Source organism: Anser anser (assembly GCF_964211835.1).
Source record: "Anser anser genome assembly, chromosome: 2".
NCBI classification, from domain to species: Eukaryota; Metazoa; Chordata; class Aves; order Anseriformes; family Anatidae; genus Anser; species Anser anser.
This window is the reverse complement of record NC_139721.1, coordinates 78,138,192-78,159,213: the sequence shown is the minus strand read 5'-3', so window position 1 is coordinate 78,159,213 and position 21,022 is coordinate 78,138,192. Positions and strand designations below refer to the sequence as shown.

General features: G+C 39.2%; 1 protein-coding gene across 3 annotated transcripts in view; it reads right to left on the bottom strand.

Annotated features, from left to right (window-relative positions):
* Nucleotides 1-21,022, bottom strand: part of TRIO (trio Rho guanine nucleotide exchange factor) — a 249,121-nt gene that overhangs the window by 159,995 nt on the left and 68,104 nt on the right. For all 3 annotated transcript variants that reach the window (XM_083821948.1, XM_083821946.1, XM_083821947.1), the window contains exons 2-6: nt 20,447-20,521; nt 13,562-13,676; nt 10,057-10,249; nt 8,887-9,399; nt 6,110-6,232 (exon numbers count right to left, since the gene is read on the bottom strand). In XM_083821948.1, the coding sequence (XP_083678074.1) occupies nt 6,110-6,232; nt 8,887-9,399; nt 10,057-10,249; nt 13,562-13,676; nt 20,447-20,521 (1,019 nt within the window). The remainder of the gene's footprint in view (nt 1-6,109; nt 6,233-8,886; nt 9,400-10,056; nt 10,250-13,561; nt 13,677-20,446; nt 20,522-21,022) is intronic.

Genomic DNA, 21,022 nt, shown 5'->3' with positions numbered 1-21,022 from the left:
TATTCTCAGGTAACTATTTAAATGTTGCTATCACTATTGTAACAAGTTAAATATAATTTCATCCCACTCTAATTTTTTTCAAATTTTTCATCTCGCTTTCCTGTATTTTTCATGGTAGACCCAGGGAAACTAAGACTATAGTCTACCACCACCACCATTTTTTCTCCTTTGCTTTTCGCTTATTTTCACTGTCTCACAGTAAACACCCATGCCTTCATCCTGCCCTTAAAGCTGCGTCATTCTTCATCTGGATGCTCCCCATCACATCATTAAGTACAGTGATCTAAACCAGACCTAGCTCTCTAGGAGGACCGACTGAAACAAGGCAATTTCTTTAGAAACCTTACGTTCAGCACCTCCAGTAATTATTAAAAGTGAAACAAGGTTTGCTCCTTTGCAGTAGCATCTTTAGCAGCTCTATTTCTTCAGTTCATGATCCACTGACATGAACATACCTGAAGGTGAACATACCCTTTCTGTTAAGGATTTCAGATTGGTTGGACAGTTGAAAGACTTCTTGTTAAACGTCTAAGTATTTTTACTGAAAGCCCTGCCTAAACAAGCTATTAGTTGAAAAAACAATTAAACTGGGGTTTAAATTTGTTTTAAAACAAATTTTAAAATTGGGCTTATGTGGCAAGGTTTTGGTAGTGAGGGGCTGCAGGGGTGACCTCTATGAGCAGAGCCCAGCAGCTGCCTCATGTCAGATCAGAGCCAGCTCCAGCTGGTTCCAAAAGGGACCTGCTGCTGGCCAGAGCCGAGCCAGTGAGAAACACTGGTTGGGCCTCTGGGAGAGCAAATTTAAGGAAGGGAAAAAAAACTGCTGCACCACAAAGGCTGGGAGAATGAGGAGTGAGAAACAGCCCTGCAGCCCCCAAGGTCAGTGCAGCAGGAAGTGCTCCAGGCATGCAGCAGCAGTTTCCCTGCGGCCTGTGGAGAGGCCCCTGGTGGAGCAGGCTGTCCCCCTGCAGCCCATGGGTCCCACACGGAGCAGATCTCCACGCTGCAGCCCGTGGAGGAGCCCCCGGTGGAGCAGGTGGATGTGGCCTGGAGGAGGCTGCGGCCCATGGAGAGCCCCCGCAGGAGCAGGCCCCGGGCCGGAGCTGCAGTCGTGGAAAGGAGCCCATGCAGGAGGGGAGAGCAACCGCGAAGGAGCGGCAGAGACAGAGTGTTAGGGACTGACCACAGCCCCCATTCCCCATTCCCTTGTGCCACTCAGGGGGATGACACAGAAGAGGGTGGATGGGGGGAACGTGGTTTTAGTTTCTCAGTGCTCTAGCCTGCTAGTAATAGGTAAGAAATTATATTAATCTGCCTATGCTGAGTCTGTTTTGCCCATGATGCTAATTGTTGAGTGACCTCCCTGTCCTTATCTCAACCCTTGAGCCCTTTCCATCGTATTTTCTCCCCTTTTCCCTTTGAGGAGGAGGAGTGAGAGAGCAGCTGTGGTGGAGCTCAGCTGCCCAGCTGGGTAAAACCACCACGTAACAAAAATTGCACAATTCACAACCTATGGTTTTGGTCTTGTGTGCTGAAGTCTCAGAGGACTCAGGGGAGTTTAGAATTCACATGGTGCTTAAGTGTATCTTAAATGACAACTCTGGGTGGTTACAAAATATATTTTAAATAAAAGGAATCAAGAGCAAAAAATATCAGTAGTACAAACTGTCAGCTAAGTTGATTTTACCTCACTTGACCTTCTTAATGTTTTCATTTTTACCAGTCCCTGTGGCTGGACTCGAGCAAGCCAAGGCAAGTATGTCATCCTTGAAACTTTTAATTCTGTAATCCCAGCGAGATTCAAGTGTTATGTTCATACTTCTGTTTCAAGCTCCTCACACTCTGACCGCTCTGTCAGTTTCTTTTTGAGTGAAATTAATTATTTGATTGCCACCTTGATAAAGCGGTCTAGTGTATGCTAACAGCCTGTTCTGGGAACAGTATTAATCAACTTACCAATATGCTTACAGTTGACACAGTAACAGGACTTTATGGATTAAGGCTAATAAACATCGGTTCCACTGATGGTCCTATCAGCACCCTGAGACAAGTAGTCACAGCACACCCTCAACAGTAGGCAGTCAACCTTCTCCAAGGAAAGCTTCTTTTTGATTACATTGCTTTCCAATGATTTTGGCCCTCACCTAGGCAGCGAGGGGCACATTTAAGCTTTAATGAAAGCAAGGTGCTTTGATCTAGTGAGAAAAGTAGCAGAAAATACACAGATAACATCATCTTCCTCATAACATCATCTTCAATCACCCATATTTCACATGATGGCTTTAGCTTCCCTTGTGTCACAGAAGACTTGCAGAAAATAGCAAGAAATAAGAGTGGACACAGTATCAGTCCATCCTGCTCTTCCATGCACAGCTGACTAATAGTACAATCATAGCATAAATTCTGCATTTTAAAAGCTAGACAGATTTTTTCTTTTTATTTACAACTCTTGTAACTTATTTGCAAGTTTCTACCTTAAAAGGTAGTAAAAATTTGTTTTGAGAAGTGAGGCTTTGGTTTAGTCATCTGAAGAGGAACTTGAAATTAAAACTGAGTATTGCTTAGCTCACATAAATCTCAAGACTTGACAACAGCAATTTGTTGTTGCTGAAAGCAGGTCTTTTAAATGATAGTGAAAAAACATAGAATCATTAAGGTTGAAAAAGACATCCAAGATCATCAACCACCGCCCTACCACCAATGTCACCCACTAAACCATGTCCCTAAGCACCAGGTCCAACCTTTCCTTGAACACCTCAGGGACCACCCACACCTGTGGGACCACACTCCACTACCTCCCTGGGCAACCCTTTCCAATGCCTGACTGCTCTTTCTAAGAAGAAATTTCACCTGATTTCCAACCTGAACGTATTCAGCTTTAGAGGCGAGAATCACTGAGATACTGTTTTTCCCCACGGTTAGGGAAGATGGGAACTACTTGCCCTGTAAAGAAACGATCTTGACCCTTACCAGTGCACAGCTTCTTGATTTCAGTAATGGGAGGTTACATACCTACCTACAGCTGAACATGTGAACTGTATTTCAGACAGCATCCTTTCCAGCCACATCAATGTGTGTGTGTTAAGTAACGGTAACAAAACATATTTCCATCTTTGATGCGCATCACTGCACCTATCCAACTTTTCCCTAGGAGAGTTTCATTGCAAAAAGAACCAGCCTGCACGTTAAGCTTAAGACTTTAGTGAACTTACTCGTATGCACCTTGAAGTGCAACCACATGTGTCTATCACATACTAAATATGCAGGATGCCTAGATGTATCACTTGAGAACGAAGCTGCTGGAAGTGCAGTTAAATTTCCTCCCCCAATATATTCTTCACCTTTTTGTTTTTACATTTGGTTTAAACTTCCAGCTACTTTGTGCTGTAATATTGAAAACTGGGTTCTAAAAATGGCAGAAAGCCATTATAAGGAAAAAAGAAAAAGTCAGCAAATCTTCTTTATCCTTGATGTAGCCAACTATTTTTGATAACAGGAACTAATTAGTTTTCACAATGGTTTACAACCAGGTGGCTCATTTCAGACTGGAAGACCAGATTAAAGTTTTGGCATCTCACCCAAAGGCTGATACTTTCTCACCCGAGCTCGGCAGAAGCAGCTGCAGAACTTGCCCTCCTGCACCTCTCGGAAAGCCAAGCTGCTACTTGGGAAGGAAGGGGAGATAGGAGAGCCAGCTATTGATGGAGGGTAGCACCTGCTGCAAAGGGAACATGTGCCCTGCAGCAATCACAATGTGTTAAGAAAAGCAGCTGCAACATCAATTATCAGGGTTAAGCTGTGAGCAAGTGCAAGAGGTATTTAGCTGCTTGGGCAGCATTTATCCTTTGAACAGCCCTTCCCTGCCTAAAGTGAGCCTAAAGAAACTGCCTAGAAAGCAAGATCTATCAGGGTCCAATTAGGGCCACAATGAAAAGCCTTCAAAATCTCCTGCATATAATAATACTTAGTTGCCACTCCTCCTTCCTCCATGCTGTCCAATTGAATAAATTTACATTGCTGTAGATGTTTTAGAAGTTAAATTCCATCTCTAGTGCTAAAGCACTCATTAAGAGATCTTAAATCAGCTCTGATTACTGAAGAGTTACACTGACTGCAGCAGCAAACAAAACAGTAGCTTGGTTAGCACAGAACGCATCTGAAGATAGGTCAGGGAGAAACTGAACGTGCTTTGCAGGAGTTAAGATTGCCTGACATTTTTCCAGTTAAAAACACAAGAATGGCCTGCCAAAATTCAATGAGCTCATGTCATTTTTTCATGTCATATTCAGCATAATTTTCCCCCATACTATACATGTTCAATTTTGGCTATTTAACCAAATAAAACAGAAAACCTGAACGCTCTTGAAATCAAAACCCAGGGCTAATCGTTTTCTCATTCTATGGGAAAGAACCACTTCATGGGGACTATGCTTGCCCCAGATTTAAACTGCTCCTTACATGCTTCAAGAAATCATTGTGAGAGATGAGAAAAAGTCCTGTGTAATTAACACACTTGACTATTACAGGCAAAACAGAGATTAACAGCAAAAGATTAAGAACAGGAGGGATTATGCTACATCACTCAAGTGCTTCCTAGTGTTGCTATCATCTAAACAGTATGGAGGTTTTTCTTGTTTGTTTGTTTTTTAAAGACAAAGACAATGAAGGAGAAGAAAACAAGACACCTGATTTGAAGAAAAAATCACAGTAACTAACATCAGGAGAGGCTAACAGAACGAGAATAATTTAACCTGTACAGTATGAGCCCAAGAACAGCTTGGAAGGATATCCAATATTACCAAATTTCAAGAGTCATCTCATGTCAGTGACGCCTACTATCCTCCTCTGAGTGCCTTTCTGCTGCATCTTATGTGCAGAGCAACGAACAGCAGTAATTAGTTACTCCATGAAGCAGCAAATCTCTATGCCCGAAGAGTGGACCTGTACCTTCCAAACCTAAAGGTCAAAGTTACTTCCATGCATGATGTTACATAACTTCAGTACAATGTTCTGCAACGTTCACTTTATTCTTGGCAAAAAGTAAATCATTGCTTTTATTTGTTAAAAAAGCTTTCACAAAGATAGCTGAGTTGCAGAAGAAAGTTTACTTCCCTACTGCTGTCTCCTACTGCCTTAACTTGGTCAGAACTAGACACAAGAGCTGCCTTACTATCCCTTTAATGATTTTAGCAAGACAAATAACCAGGGGTAGTTTACTTTGACATGCTTTCTTTCCACAGTTAGTAGTCCTGTCCTACAAAAACACCCTCTTGCAAGAGCTGATTGTTTCAACCATACTTTAATTCAATTCCCATCCTTGGACTGCCAAGGATGTTAATTTCTAACAAGAGTTGTAGTGTTCTTCTTCCATTGAGCTGACAGACAGGGTCTGGATTTAGGCCCAGGCTCCTGAAGTTACTTATACACCTCCAACCCTCCTAGTGAAAAAGATCCAAAATATTCTTGAGAATTTAGTCCCCATGTCCAAACAGGGCATTTATGAAACTGATAACAAGCAGCTTTCACTCACTGCGGGTTACAAACTGAATTTTTAATTGCAGATGATGGCTCATCAAGATAATATTTGACAAGAAAAATATTTGCTTTAGCTCCATGCCACTGTGCCAGAAATGAGAAGTGTGTGCTCTTAAAAATAAATAAATAAATAAATAAATAAAGGAAAATTACTACACTGGGCTCAGCTATTGATTAGCACTTCCCAAAACTTTTTGTACCTGAGATGCAATCTATTCTGAAGATCCTGAGCTTTTTTTTTTTTTTAATCGTATTACATATGATTCCTTGAAATTTCCTAAAAGATGCAAAACTGTACTCAAACACATATCCCAGGTTCTAAAAGTTTGGATCCATATATTTTAGACATTCCAAGGTTGCACTGAATATTGCCAATGGTCCAAATAATTCAGTTGCTCAATCACAGTACCTCTGCACTTGGCCATCTTTTATTTTCTTCTTTTGTTGTACAACTTCACTGCTCAAATACAATTTCTACTAGTTGTAATAGAAGGAATGATTTGTGTGTGTGATTTATGAATTCTACCTTAACAAAGAGCAAACGTCAGCATTGTGAAGTGAGGCCCATTCTTACCATACAGTTCATGGCAAAGTGATTGTGCTGTGTCTGAAGTTCCATAGCGTGGGGATGACTGGTTCCGATCTCTGTGTAGCTGTTCAGAAACAGACCTTTGTTGTGTGTGATCCAGTCAAACATCTGCAAGGAAATATTAAGGAAAAAAAATCACTGATTTGTTGTGGAAGAAATCACATGCAAGTAACATGAGAAATCTGTGACAAAGACAACAGAAAGAACTGCCATTAAAATTAACACGGATTGTCTTTCCCCTGTAAGTTACTGTACATTTTAAAAAAATCAGTACTGAAATCTGACTTTTCGGACCAACATCCTCAGCTGTTGAACCTTTTCTTTAGGTATTTATCTCAAGCTATGGTAAAGTCAACTTCATTACTACAAAGCCATAGTAAACAAACAGACTTGGAGCACAGCCCTGTGTTACAAAGCTTATACATTCTTTAGTGTCAGCATTTTGTGATGTCAGCAGTTTAGTAATTTAAAATGAGAATGTGTCAAATCATGGAAATTAAGTGTTTCAGTAAGTTTCATATTTTTAGCTCACAACTTTATGGCAGATTTGAAAACAACTTTTCTACTGCTAAGCCAATTAAAAAAAAAAAAATACTTGAGCAGTGTTACATATTACCTTCTTCCAGAAAAAAATTAGGAATAAACTTCGAAGATGTGTAAAAACAAACAAAAAAGTAATAATATTCAAACAAAGTTTAGGAAAGGTCTTATCTAACAATGGCCGTTACTAAAGGTACAATAGGTATGTTAACAGTGGCACTGGAAAACAAAGTTTTCAAAGACCAAGCAGCTCAGCAAAAGACCAAGTTTTACAGTTTTACACAGTGGTCTTGAAATCTTTGCTGTATTTCAACTCGAAAGACCCACCTACACTCTGGGTTAGCTTACAAAGATATTTCTGAAAGAAATGGCTACAAAGAGTAGTAAGAACTCATTTAAAGATCTTTTAAAGTACACAGGCTAACAGAGCAATGTTATCAGATCCAGTATTCCAGCCACGTACATGAAAAATCAAACTATAAGTAGATAACGGTATGGTAAGAACTGCAAACAAACAAAAAGTTTTAAGAGTTTAGACAATTGAGACAGATGATCACACACTCCTAAAATTTTCGGTTTCTTGTCTACAATATATTGAAGATGTAGATTAAGACAAGGGCCTTAACCAAAAAGTGGCTGGGATACCACATAAACCACCTTTTGAATCTTTTTCTAGTGGCTGATGTGGGAATAAAGTTCCAAGAACACTGGCTGCTGTCAGCCTCCTTTTGAGGTGCCTCATACTTGCTGCTATTTTGAAAGATGGATGCATGAATCTAATACAGATTCTTGGATTCAGGAGCCTAGGAAACACAGATATGAGCTTATACAATCACATCGCAGGATAGAGATCAATTCCATAGGCTCACATATTTGACAAGGAGTTTCTTAAAGCCCAAGTTATGTATGCAACTTTTAGATGAGTAAATGAAGAACAATACCACTTGAGCATCATCAAAAGATATTTTGTTAACGGTCTAATTAAGTGGCTGAATGGTTGCTAAAAAGCATTTCGGGCCTGAAAGAACAGTTTTAGATCATTGGCTTATTATTTCCTAAATAATTTTATGACTCTAAATTCACGTGACCGGATTTTTTTTCAACTCCTCACATGCCCCTACTATTTTCAGCTACACTCAGTAAACACTCGCTTTAAATGGTACCAAAGTTTCTTTTTTAAACACAGCAGAAAACATTAAGAGTCCTGTTGTGAAAGTTCCTGAGCAGAAATGTCCAGGGGACAGGAAAGTACAGGGGAAGAAAACTGAGGAAGACAGAGGAAGGAGAAGTATTTTATCTGCTTGCTCTGTTTTCCCAGACATCTGCTTATGACCACTACTGGAGAGCAAGACACTAGTTTAACATAGACGTTTGGTCTCACCCAGTTCAGACATTCTTATGTTAAATATTTTAAGAAATCTGACAAAGACCATACTTACCACTTGACTGGATAGTCTAGTTACTTCTCCCAGAGAAAAACTCCCCATCCTTCCTTAAAGCTATTTGTTCCATGGTAGCAAGTTAGCAATTGCAAAACAATTCTATACGAAAATAGATCTTATTTGAGCTCATCTAACAGTGCACTGCCTGCTATGGTGGTTCTTCAAATTTCATGTCAATCAAGAGCTTTATCATTCAAAGGGACTGGTTAACCCGAAACACTCTGAAATCAGTCAGTCCCCTGTTAATGACATATGACTGTCAAAAAAGATATGTCAGTTTTTAGCCTGGGACCTTAAATCTGGCATCAATGAAGCAGTTTGCCATGTCAACCTCTTCAGACTTTGTCAGCTACCTGCCACTCAGATCCCAAGGGTCACTCACATGGAGACTGATGCAATCCTTAATCATCTGTATTTATAAAGCATACAGCATCCATCTTCATCTGATGCCTGAAAAAGCTTCTGTCTGGAGCAAAGCTTAAAAGCTTTTAAAGCAAAAGCTGTAAAGTTGCTACCACCTAAATTTTTCTTCAATGAAAGTTACCTGTGTTCTTTACAGCTTGGAATTACTGCTCCATCCACTCTACTCCAGAAGACTAAGATTCAGTATCAATAAAAAAATCCCTTACTTCTCATTAAAAGCCTAGCGACTAACTTAGAGTTTTGTCTTTAGAAGACAAACTTTACTATTTGTAATTATCCTTGGTACTCTTTTCAAGTCAGTCAGTCGTTGTTCGTTAATTGCAGTGCCCCTTTGTCCTCCCCTCCCCAATCCCCTACCTTTTCAGCATCCTGCTCGAACAGCCTGAGCTGAAAACATTGGTCCAATTTCAATTTCCGCACATGCCACATCTGATGCAGATGCTGCCGCGTTGAGTGCAGCCTGTCCAGCATGGTGGATACTTTGGGTAAAAGGTTCTGTAAGTCTGCATTCCCTGACCCAGAGTTCTTTTTGGGGAAGCTATCGCTGCTCTGTATTCGCTGGAGCAGCTTTTGTCCTTCCACATCAAGGTCCTCAATAGGAGCCTTAATGACTTTCTTTTTTAATTGTGAATGCTCCTCTATCATATTGCGAGCACCTTCCAGGTCCTGAGGCATTTCCTTTTTCGACAATATATCTTGCAGTTCCTCCAGTCTGGACAGCATATGGGTTGCATTGCTAATGTAGTCCTCAAAGGCAACTCTGATTTCTATCCACTCCTCATGGTTGTACTCCAAACAGCCATCGAATTCTGGGGTTAGCTGAGAAGGATCAACTACTTTGGTAAGGCCTTCCAGAGACACCATATTTGTCTAAAGCAATAAAAACAAAAATAAAAAAATACTGTTAGTGAAATGAATTTGAAATTTTCTTACAAGTTTTTGTTTCTCTGTCTAAAAAGTTGATCGTGACTTATTAAGTCCACGTGACTTAACTTTGCTTATGCATTTCTTTTCCAATGCCAATTCTGATGAGCCTCCTGTCTTGCAGGTATTTCCACTCAGTCAGAGAAATTTTATTTCTTTCTTACCCCACTACGCTGAAGGAAAAAAAAAAAAGAGCAACCACTCTTCTGGCTACTGTTTTGATTAGTTTTTGACTTGGATATTGTGAGCAGCAGCAGGATAGCAGCAAGGTTTATTTGGCTGCTTTCATCTGCATGGAACGGTGGTGACAGAATGATTACCACAGTACAGACCAAGACAAAATAAAGATGAAAACTAACACTTCACCATGAGGGGTAAAACCCTAAGTCCATCTCTTTCATGCTCAGAAAAAGTATGTATGACTATGTGCACAATTATCTAGTTTAAGCTTATGAAATAAACTACATTTCTTCTAGAACAACTGGCCCCATCTACCCCTCTCTTACCCAGAACATAATTTGAGACTGCTCAAGATGCTGGTCAGTACTGAGCACACTTAAACCATGAAATAAATATAAATTCATATACGATAGGGGAAATTACCTCAAACTCAAACTTAGAGCTGCCAAAGTTAGTCCTCTGTTTCTGCCAGAAGTTGTCTGGCTTGATTATCAGTGCAACATGAATACAGCATGGGAAGGATTCCTGTAAAATCTTCAGCAGAGGCTTTATGGAGTCCCATTTTGACCCACGCATATCTACAATGACGGTGAATCCCCTTTTACATACTTCCTCACTGCAGAAGAAAGGAGAAAATGTTACCAAGCAAGCATTACAAATTTGAACACAGCACTTTTACTGCAACACGCTGCCTAATGAATGTGCTCTCTCCAGCTAACAATCCCATCCCTAGGGCATCACTGTTGACTATCTGATGCATACAGCAGTTCTCATGAAGGCAGTGCAAAACCTCTCAGGAAGCTTGCTGTCATCCCACTGCCAAACTCCTGGTGGGGGATAGCTTTAAACTTGTTGCTGATTAGATAATCTGCCTTCACCTCCTCTTTCATTTTCCCTGCTTATATTCACATGAATATAAACCAGAATTCAGTCCTCTCCCCTTCACCCAACACATACATTACACTCACCGTTTACAGAAGCACCAAAATGTAATTAATTTACAAATGACTCCGTAGCACACACGCACACTTTACTGATGACAATGTTCATGTTTTTCTAATGATTGAGGGGATCCTCTAGAAGACAGAAGTTGGTATGCTGTTCTTACCTACTGCTTCTAAAACTTTTTTAAACTCAGATCTTGTTTCATATTTCCTGAGAGTTAAAAAATGTTAGTTTGCAGAGGGAAAACCTTCACTGACAATTACTTCTGTAATGGGATCAATCTGTGGATAGCTAATGGATAAGAAAGCATTTTATGGCTGTGAAGAAAACCACACTAACCTATTTCTACAAAATTTGATCTCAATTTTGCTGTCCAAAAGTTAGCAGACCTTATACAAAAATTTCCTGGCAACTTTTCTGAAAACGTCAGATTTCATTTCTTTTCTTCATTACTTATTGTACACTTAGTACTTGCTGCTGATCAAAAGCAGCAATCACCACCAACACCGGGAATTTTGATGTTGTTCCAAGAGAACCTACTACAAGACCTTGTTAACATGGAAAGGGAAAATATTTCAAAACTGAGTCATAACCAATGGACTATTAAGAGGAACCAAATGTCCACTGTTTAAGTACATTAGTCACTTACAGGGATGTGACTAACGTAAACGGAATTCCGGAGTTCATGTGTTAAGGTTTTTAGAGAGTCCAGGAAGTAAGGATGCTTCATTGGCAGTATTAGGATAAAGATAAATTATGACCAACTCTGGAGGGCAGAAGAGCTTCTGAAAGGAGTTGTAATACAGGTTTCCTTAGGAGAGTAGCTTTTTGAAGTTAGTTTAAAACAGAAAAAGTTTTAAAAAGGAGTTTATCAAGATAAATGCTGGCTCTCTCACCAACCCAAAGGTGGGCACACAATTAAAAAGACAAAATCAAATATTGTTTTGAAACTAAGACACACCCATTATTGAAAGGCTGCACGTTGTATGAGAGCTGCTCAGCCCATCCCTATCCAACCACACAAACTGGCTACTGCATAAGGAAGACTGCTCGCCACTAATTCACAAGGCATACATCTACTAGGATGCATGAAGCAGCTGCTCACCACGTGATGCAGATGTGTCCTCCACTCATGTGGCCCCACCAGCTGACAAAAGACAAATCCCTTTTGGCTAAGGATCAAAACAATAAAAACTGTTCTGAGAGGCTTTGGTCAGCCAAGGTCCTCTGTTTGGTAAACTTGAACTACACGAATACCTGGTCCAGTCAGTGCTGATGACTTAAACTTAGTAAAAATTTTAAATCAGATGAATTGTTAAACTAGTGCAATTCAGAGATGGACTACTGCCTTAACTGTTTTGATCCCTTGCCAAAAAACTGATACTTCTGAATCTTCAGCTATGTAGGATAACTGTACTGCAATCATTTGTTGACAAACTAGCTGTTGGGGCTATTTGCACCAGTTGAGAAAACCCAAGACTTCTCAATTAAGGAGTTACATGACCAGTCCCCTAAAACATGATGTGTATGAAAATCAGTCTAGCTTTTAATAAAGCTCCCTTTATCCTCAAATCTTTGCCATGTTTGCAGAGATATAAAATCCTGTACCAAAGTTTCTATTTTAAATCTCTTGATACTAGATTAACATACTCCTTTTGCCAGAATACAACTGTATTTTGCCAGATTATCTCCACAAAACTCTCTAGGGCCTATTTTGATGCATATTTAGCTATTAACTTCTCTAGTAACTTGAAGATCTAGAGGGCCAGAATACATCTCAAACATTCAAATGTGAAATTAAATGATTTCAAAGGTAAAAATCTCAAGACTTCTTCCCCTCTCCCTCCTCTATCTCCCCAAATCTCCCAGTTTAATTAAAAATAAAGAAAAAATACTAAACATTCCTAAGCTTAAAAGTGAAGTAAATACCAGAAAAATTGAATTACCAACAATTACCCATAAGGAAAGCCATAAACGCTCTCAACTAGACTTTTTGAAGGTTTGGCTTTCTTTGTTTGCTTTGTTTTGGGCAGTTGTTTTTCTTTGCTTAATGAGAACACTTATGTCAATCTGAAACTGATATCTGATTACATAAGATGCAAGGAAGAGTGCACACAAATTAACACCTTACAGAAATGTGGAAAAAAAATACATTCAGGCATGTTGTCCTGGAGATTTTGACAACTGCTCCTGCAGGTTACATGCAAACAAATTCAAGCACAGTTGGAGTTGCTCTAGTCTGTACCAAATGTTGGCAGAATCTGAGACAAACCTACAATCAGTGTCTTAAGCTCATTTTTCTCCTTAGTTCTACTACTCAAGAACAAAGTTCTATCTGAACAATTTTTTTTACTATTTCTTTTAATATATATATATATATTCATATACATGCACACATACAAGCATTAGATTTGGTGATTAGTTTAAATAACACATTGTAATGCATAGTTTAATTTTTTACAGTAGTAACAGTAGTTTCACAGATCTCTCCACAGGCTTATCTGAGACCTGTACAAGCAAATTTTACATACATTTCTCCTGGTTATTCTTAAGTTACAGTGTCCTGATTCAACACGTCCGACACAAATAACAGTTTGGAACATTGTGCTGACCCCGGTCCACACAAGATATACTGTGAATGACGACCAGCATGTTTCTAATTGTTGATGTACTGAGAGCCTTTGAGTTGTATTCACAAATTTTCAACGATGACAGCTATGTAGCATGGCAGTACTATTTCCAAGACAAACTACTTCCAGCTAAAGCACGCCAGATATTCTGCCAAGAGCCTTCCTTCTACAGGGCAGAGTAACTATTTAAGCCTTTTCAAAAAACCAGTCTGAAAACAGTAACTGACAGAACTTGGTACGGATTTGCTCATTTTCTTTAACCACTCAGTCTCCTAGCGTGTAAGTATACTGAAATATATTCCAGTTGTTTTGTTGCACAGCACCAGAGCTTATCAAGGCTTATCATCACTTACCTAGGAATACAAGCTAGGTAAGAAATTAGTCTCCTAAGGTCTTCCTGCCGTATTCTATCATGATTACTACGAGCTGGAAACGTTAGGATGGGGCCTCCACGCTTATCTCTGCCACCTGAAAAACAAAACATGTCAAAAACAAATCAACACATCTTAACACTATTCTTGTTTGCAAAAGTAGTCTTCATAATGCTTTTGGAAAACCTAATTCCTACACTTGAATAAATAACCACTAAAAGATTTCAAGTTAAATGCTGACACTGTCATTTAGAGACCAGCTTAAAATTGCATTTTGGGATTATCAATGAGTAGATTGTCACAATTCCTACAATGAGGAAATACCTGTCAAAAAAAAAAAAAGTGAAACAAAGACTAATTACAATTACATATTACAATCACATTCAAGTCTGATGGGCAGTCTGACATCTCTAGCATTGGTGCTTTGTTACATATTTATTTTTGGAATCAGCAGTTATACAGATGAAATTTAATTGTAGAGTTATGCTACTTTGCTGGCAAGCATTTAGACAATATTCAGTGTTAATTTCATTACTAGCACCACGTTTAGGCATATAGTATACCAGAAGAACATGAGTACTATCACGTCGTTTTACCCTGTTGTGATGTGCAGATTCTGAATGGTCGGTTTATAGTTTTTAATTGTTAGCAATGCAAATGAAGGAAGTTCTGAATCCACTCAATTCAAAAGGTTTAAAAAAAACTTACGTGGCTCCACTTAAATGTATACTTAAAATGAAATTTTATATTCAATGCCTTGTTAACGGATACAAAATGTTACTTTTAGTAAATATTAGTTTCAAGTCAGTAGCCTATCTTTATCAATGCTTGTACAATAGCAGTCATTCCTACAAGCTGAATTTCACATACATGTTCTCAACCACAGATGCACGGACTATTTTCTCCTGTCCTGTGGAAATGTAGAGAAACACCATTCAGTATTCCTGAGTGATTTCTCATTGTAAATCAGCTCCCCATTGTTATTAAACAGAGTTTTTATTAAACAGAGTTTAAAAAAAATCCTTTAAAAAGACAGACAAAAAGTAAGCGAATAAATTCAGCCACTTAAGAATCCACCAGTATCCTCCCCAGAGCACTCTGCGTGCGCTTGCTGGAGATCCCAAGCCTAGCTGCCGAGGTCTCCAGAAAGCACCTCCACTGGACACATTCCCCACAAGGCACCCGTCGAAACTCAGACAAGGGAAAAGCAGCTTTGGATTTCTGTCAAGCTGCAATGCCAGAAACCTAGACGTAAAAGGGAATTCATCTTATGTTCTATGACCCTCTTAAATGGGATGAGAGAGTAAAAACAACTCTTCTTCTAAAGAGAGAGGGGTAAGTCTAGCTTTGACCAGCCCAGTCCGTTTGCCAAGCAGAGCACATTGAGGATTTTGCTTAGCAAGAGACAGAATGAAGACAGGACAAAAGCTACAGAGAAAGGCAGTATAAATGATCAGACCAGGAGCCTAACAGCCTCTGCTCAGCTCCACAATGACCAGTGGGCTTCAAAGCTAACAAACTTAGCTCAAAGTCTGCTGCAGCCCTTAATGCTCGCTCTCCTCAGCTACAGATCTAAAAGATTTATGTTACAGCTAGAAAATATTACTAATTCCAACGCCACAGAAAAAGTGGGGTTGATTGCTTAAAGTGAAAGTTCTTCCTTCAAAGCAACAGCTAGCAGTGAAGAGCACACACTGAATCTTCTTAACACTCTCCAAGTGTTTTACAAATGCCTTGTTATACAAAGTCATCTCAGATCGTTCTCCAGGCCTTTCCCACAGATCAACTATTTTATCATGTTATTTTCCAGCATGGCAGAAGAAAGAAATGTATACTTTTAATGTCTTTTGGATGCCTCTGCAATTGACTCCCACCTCCGCACGTACATCACAGAGGAAATAAGTTTTTAAAGTACACTGCATAAATTTCTGATAAATTATATCCCAAAATTTTTGTACATTGCAGACAAAATTTGTCATGCAAATTTCAGGTCTAGCTGAGCATTGAAGAAATTAATAATAGCCTTGATTTTTGGCAAAACAAGTTTCACTGTCCAGTCTTGAACCAGATGCTAAGATTCTAAGTATTAAGCAAAGAAGTCCCTAAGGCTTTAGATACAACTAATATCTTTTTCATCTACTAAACACAAAGGTTTTTTCATCCTTATGCCTGGAGAGCCAAAACATAGGCCTTTTCCAATAAATAACTCTGGTTTCCTTTCTGCCTAATGCTCCTGTGTCATACACAGTTAAAAGTAACGATGTATGAGGCATCAGGTGGGAATTTCCTGTCTCACAATAGCTTTTCTTCAACTCAACTCCCTTATTTGTCCTGGTTTAACAAAAACCATATTAAGCTACTGCTTTCATCAGTCAGGCTTCCATTTTTACCCTTTTATACAAAACCCTCATGCTACTGAGATAGAGTATCTCTGTTTATACCCAGATGTGTCATATGAGTAGCCGATCAACTCACATGAGTCAGCCAACATGAATCACTTCTGTCTAGTGCACATCGCAAAGAGCAGTCTTGTCAATGGTCTCCAGAAGGCACCAGAATCAAACAGGCTGAGCAGTGCAGTTTTTGTTCAGGAAATACCTTTCTACCCAGTCTCAAAATACTTAGGTAAAGCTAAGCAGTAAGCTTTTATGGAGAGGGAGGTGCTGGTCTCTTCTCCCTGGTCACCAATGACAGGACGCATGGGAATGGCACCACGCTGCTCCAGGGGTGGTTCAGACTGGACATGAGGAAAACGTCTTCACCGTGAGGGTGCTCAAACACTGGCACCGGCTTCCTAGAGGAGTGGTTGGTGCCCCGTGCATGTCAGTGTTCAAGAGATGTTTGAATAATGCCCCCTCATTTATATGCTTCAACTTTCGGTTAGCCCTGAAGTGACCAAGCAGTTGCACTCGATCTTTGTAGGTCCTTTCCCACTGAACTACTCTAAATTAAATGTATGGCATGTTTGAAATTTGGGACAAGTTATCTAGAACTGTTTCTATCATACGAAACCAAGATAACTGCGCCTTTTAAGAAAATGCTCCCCTTGCTTAAGTATGTGTGGAGATGTAAGAGTGTCTGTACTCGACAGGCTTCAGTTTAAACGACAGATTTTATCCCTGAATCCATCTTTACTTCATGGTAACAAGTCAAGAAGGCTTTTCTGTTTCAGACGAGATGCCCAATATGCCAGTAGGTTATTGCCCAGTTAGGTGTAAGTCAGTTCAAGGAAGTCTTTTCTTTCCCTCTCAATCCACTTTTTTGGAGAACTGCTCTGTTGGCAATATTACAAGAACACGGGATTCAGAGGGAAGATGCACCCCGGCACTTGCATTCTACACTCACCATGACAGCAAAATAATCCAGTTATTTTGCTACTTTTTCCGGTAGAAGATAAAGCCTTCCAGCCCGTGAGTGATGTCAGGACAGCTATTTCCAATAAAGAATTACTCCAGCATCAGTATGTACACAACTGAGGCTAGTTTGGGGAGCTTTTTGACTTTGCAGTTATCAACCTACATACAGCAAGATGCACGCCACAACACTTGACAGAAGTATTTGTTCTGCACCTCCCTGCCTCCTGCCCTAGCACAAACTACCTGCAGATCTGTTCCAGATTTGAATTCTCGTTCAGAGACTACGTCTCCTTCTCACACCGTCACCTCAGTCATTAACTTTACCCTTCTTTAGCAGTTTGAGCATCGCAGATATGCTAACATACTTTAAGATACAAACAGAGCCCACAGATTTTAACAAGTCCAGATGAGTAACCACATTGTAGTCCTCATTTGTACATTGTTTATTGTGAAGCATTTAGTTTAAAATTCTTTAAAAATAGACAAACAACAACCCACTTAACCTGGCCTGTGCCACAAATAACTGAGACAAGGTGGCATAATTCTATCTAAACATATCGTCAGATGTGCTAGACTATGAAAACACACTTTTTTTTTTTATTTATTTACAAAAACACATCATTAACAGATCAATAAAAGGGGCTAAACTGGATTGCAACAATGGAGAAGAAACCAAGAGTGAATCACATCAGACCTACTGCGGTTTGTGGTAGAGAAAAAGCAATGACAAACAGTCTTTTCAAAAGTGATGAAGTGCTCAGACTGTGCAAAGAGAAAGAAAGAAAGAATGCTGAGTAGGCATGTAAAACGTATCCACTTGAAAACAAATGGGAGGAACAAACGGAAAGACTGAAACAAAGCAATACAGAATTACAGCCTAACTCAGCCTGAAGAGGCACCTATTGGAGGCAGAAAAGGGAAGGTCTCAAATACAGTTTAAATGCAATATAGTACAGTTGGGAGTAAAAATGGTAACTCAGGGGCAGGTATCTGAAATCAAGTCCTTTAACTCTTAATGCACTAAGATTTCTGATTCAGTCAAAACATATTTCAAGAATGACTTAGGAAATACCTATGGTTGAAACAGTCTGCTGCTCTAATCAGGAGCAATGTAGGCAGAAATGCTGCAGTGGGTTCCCAAAATCCTGGTGGAGCTGGGAGTCTCCAAGTTTCCAGCAACGACTTCAGATTCAGACCTCTTATTTCAAGATAAGCTGCTCTCAGAAAGTACTCATTAAAGTCATCATTGTATAAAAATCAGTGTCCTTAGTATTCTAAGAACACAAAGATGACTATACTGCCATACAGTCCATTCTTATTCATTTAACTTAGAGAAGGCTGGCCTCAGTTGAGAAAGGCAGACAGACAAAAGACAGGGGACATGAACCAAGAATCAAAAGCACTCTTTTTTTTCTTCAGATGGTGCTATTTATGTGACTTTCCTGCTTTACAAAAGAGACACATTTCTTTGCACTATTGCATACTTTATTTCTCCTTATGAAGGTACTTGAGAATCTACTCTGAACATGTCGCAACAACTCTAACAGAGCTCCAACACAAAATTGGAGAAAAAAATACAGAAACCATAGTGATGTTTGTGGATATCTTAGCTTTAATGGGAGTATTACAGGTTTTAGTAAAGACAGCTTAGTTATCTTTAGATAGTTTTAGTAAAGATACTTGCAATAGCCTTTTTCCTACTTTTAGTTATAGTATTTAAAAATATTAATACCCAGTACTAAAGCAAAAGCTGTACTTTTGAGGAAAACAAAGGATGCACGCTGAAAGCCTCTGTAAGTCAGTAAGGGGTCTCACATGGGTCTCATGTACCTTTGTGTTCCCAGACAGAAGGCTGGACAGTTCTTATTCCAAAATGGTTAAACCCAAGCAGTGGTGTTACTTTTGTTTGTTTGTTGGGGGGAATGGAGGGGAAGATGTCAATCATTTCCGTTACTAATATATCTCATTTCAGTGAGAACGACTTGCAATGGAAATGTGAAACTATGGATTTTGGCAGAGCAGCTCCAGCCAGCCTCACTGTCCCCAGCTGCTTGCTCCATTCTTCTGTCAGAAGTTACTACCTTCACACGGGCTCACTGGCAACCATTTCTGCCTACACCACATCTCCTCTGGTTCACAATCCATCATCTCCACTTAAATTCATCTTCAGCTTTCATTTGGCCTTCTGTACTTTTACCGAATTAGTGCCTTTTGAGAAGGCCATAATGTTAAAAACTCACATTAGAGAAAACCTATCATCTTTCAGTGCCCTCCTATGGGGTCTAAACTAAGCTCTTGACAATCTAGAAATTCAAAAGTCTTGGAATGGAAACAGATTAAAGTTTTCACAAAGTGCCATAAAGCAAGGACAAAACAGAAGGGCAATGAGGGATTGAAATTCTGTTTAACTCCGTTTTCTCTTTTTTTCCTCAGAAAATACAGTTTTAAGCAAGCCTTCACCAGCATTACAATCCATAAGGAAAAGAATCAGGAGTTTCTGGACTACCACGGAAATTGACTCTGGGCAGTCTGTTATGTCAGTCATTAGAGCTACCCAAACCTTTTACAAAAACGTCTTTCTTGTTCTACAGTGACACTTGACTCAGCAGAGCGGACAGAATGCAGTACTGTGAACTCCACACTGTTCTCGCAAGCATCATCATACATGCACAGCAAATCTCTAAAGACTGCAATATCAGGGATTATTTTGTATGCTTTAATATTTACAGATATGAGTCTTATTTCTGGAGTTCCTGACAAATTATTTATCCTGACCCTGCCCCACCCCCCCAAAAAAAACAACTTTCAAATATGAGACTGTCTTCTAAATCATCTGACACTAAGATTATGGTGAAGAGCATGATGCTGATTAATCCCAACAGATTTGGTTGTATTTACTTCAGAAAGTCACACCCAAAATTCAGTTCACAAGAATAAGCACCTCAAATAGCCATCATTCTATCAAGTTACTTATCCAGTTATAGAATAAATTATGATATTCATTGATCTGAGCCCCACTTTTAAATCCTCTGCTACTCCTTCTTAAGTACTCAACTGACTTCAAGGTGTATGCTAGAGGTAGCTAAAATTAGATGCGAACTCATTTTACCGTGGAGATATTGTACGTGCTTCAAAGGAGATGCACTGAAGTTTCACCTCTGCTACACAGATATTTCTCCCATGCCTCAGAATGACCAGTAACAAAGCCAACTCTGCAAAACTCTCTAGCAGAAGAACCAGAAATAAGACAACAAATATGACTACAGTCCAGGTTGTTCTAAATAATGCTGTTGGATATGCAGGGCAAGCAGTATGTTCCCCATTCAACAAAACACATAACTTCATTATTGCAGATCCTTTCGCAATGCTCATGTTACATTTGGGATACCTAGCTATATTGTTTTCCTATATTTCTGTGATTTTTGCAATGATATTTATAGTATTTAAATACTATTTTGTATGTGAATAACAACAAAGTTATGCATTACACAACAGAAGAAAATAACTGTACCTGAAAGGTATGCAACTTTTTCCTTTAAAATTGGCAAAACTTCCATAGCCTTCATTTCATCATTTTTGCGAAACCCTGAAAAATGAACAAGACGAGGTAATTAGTCAGAAATTCAGAGATTAGCTGCTACATTTAAAGAAAATAACTGGGTAACATTTACCCTTGGAATACAGTCTCAATGTTATGCTGACAGGAATTAAGATAATCTTACAATAAAAGGCTGTGAAAAATAACCTGTAAACCTTTTAAAATTGTTAATAAAGAAATCACCACTTTGACTAGCTTAACACAAACACCATAGTATCCTAGCAAGACTCCATAGAAAACAGGACATTGGAATTAGCCTTTTCCATCAGTAAATAAAAACTGTCACTTGGCTCCTGTTACTTTTAGGCAATCCAACTTCAGCTCTCACTTTCTGCTCCAGCAGAGGAGTAGTATAAAGCTCATAAGAGTAGGTTCCTTAAAAGCAAGTACCAGCCACTTTCCATCACTAAATATATATGTATTTTTTAAAAAGCTAACGCAGCAACACTATTTAAATCCAACTTTTGTCATATTACTTCCCTAAGCAGA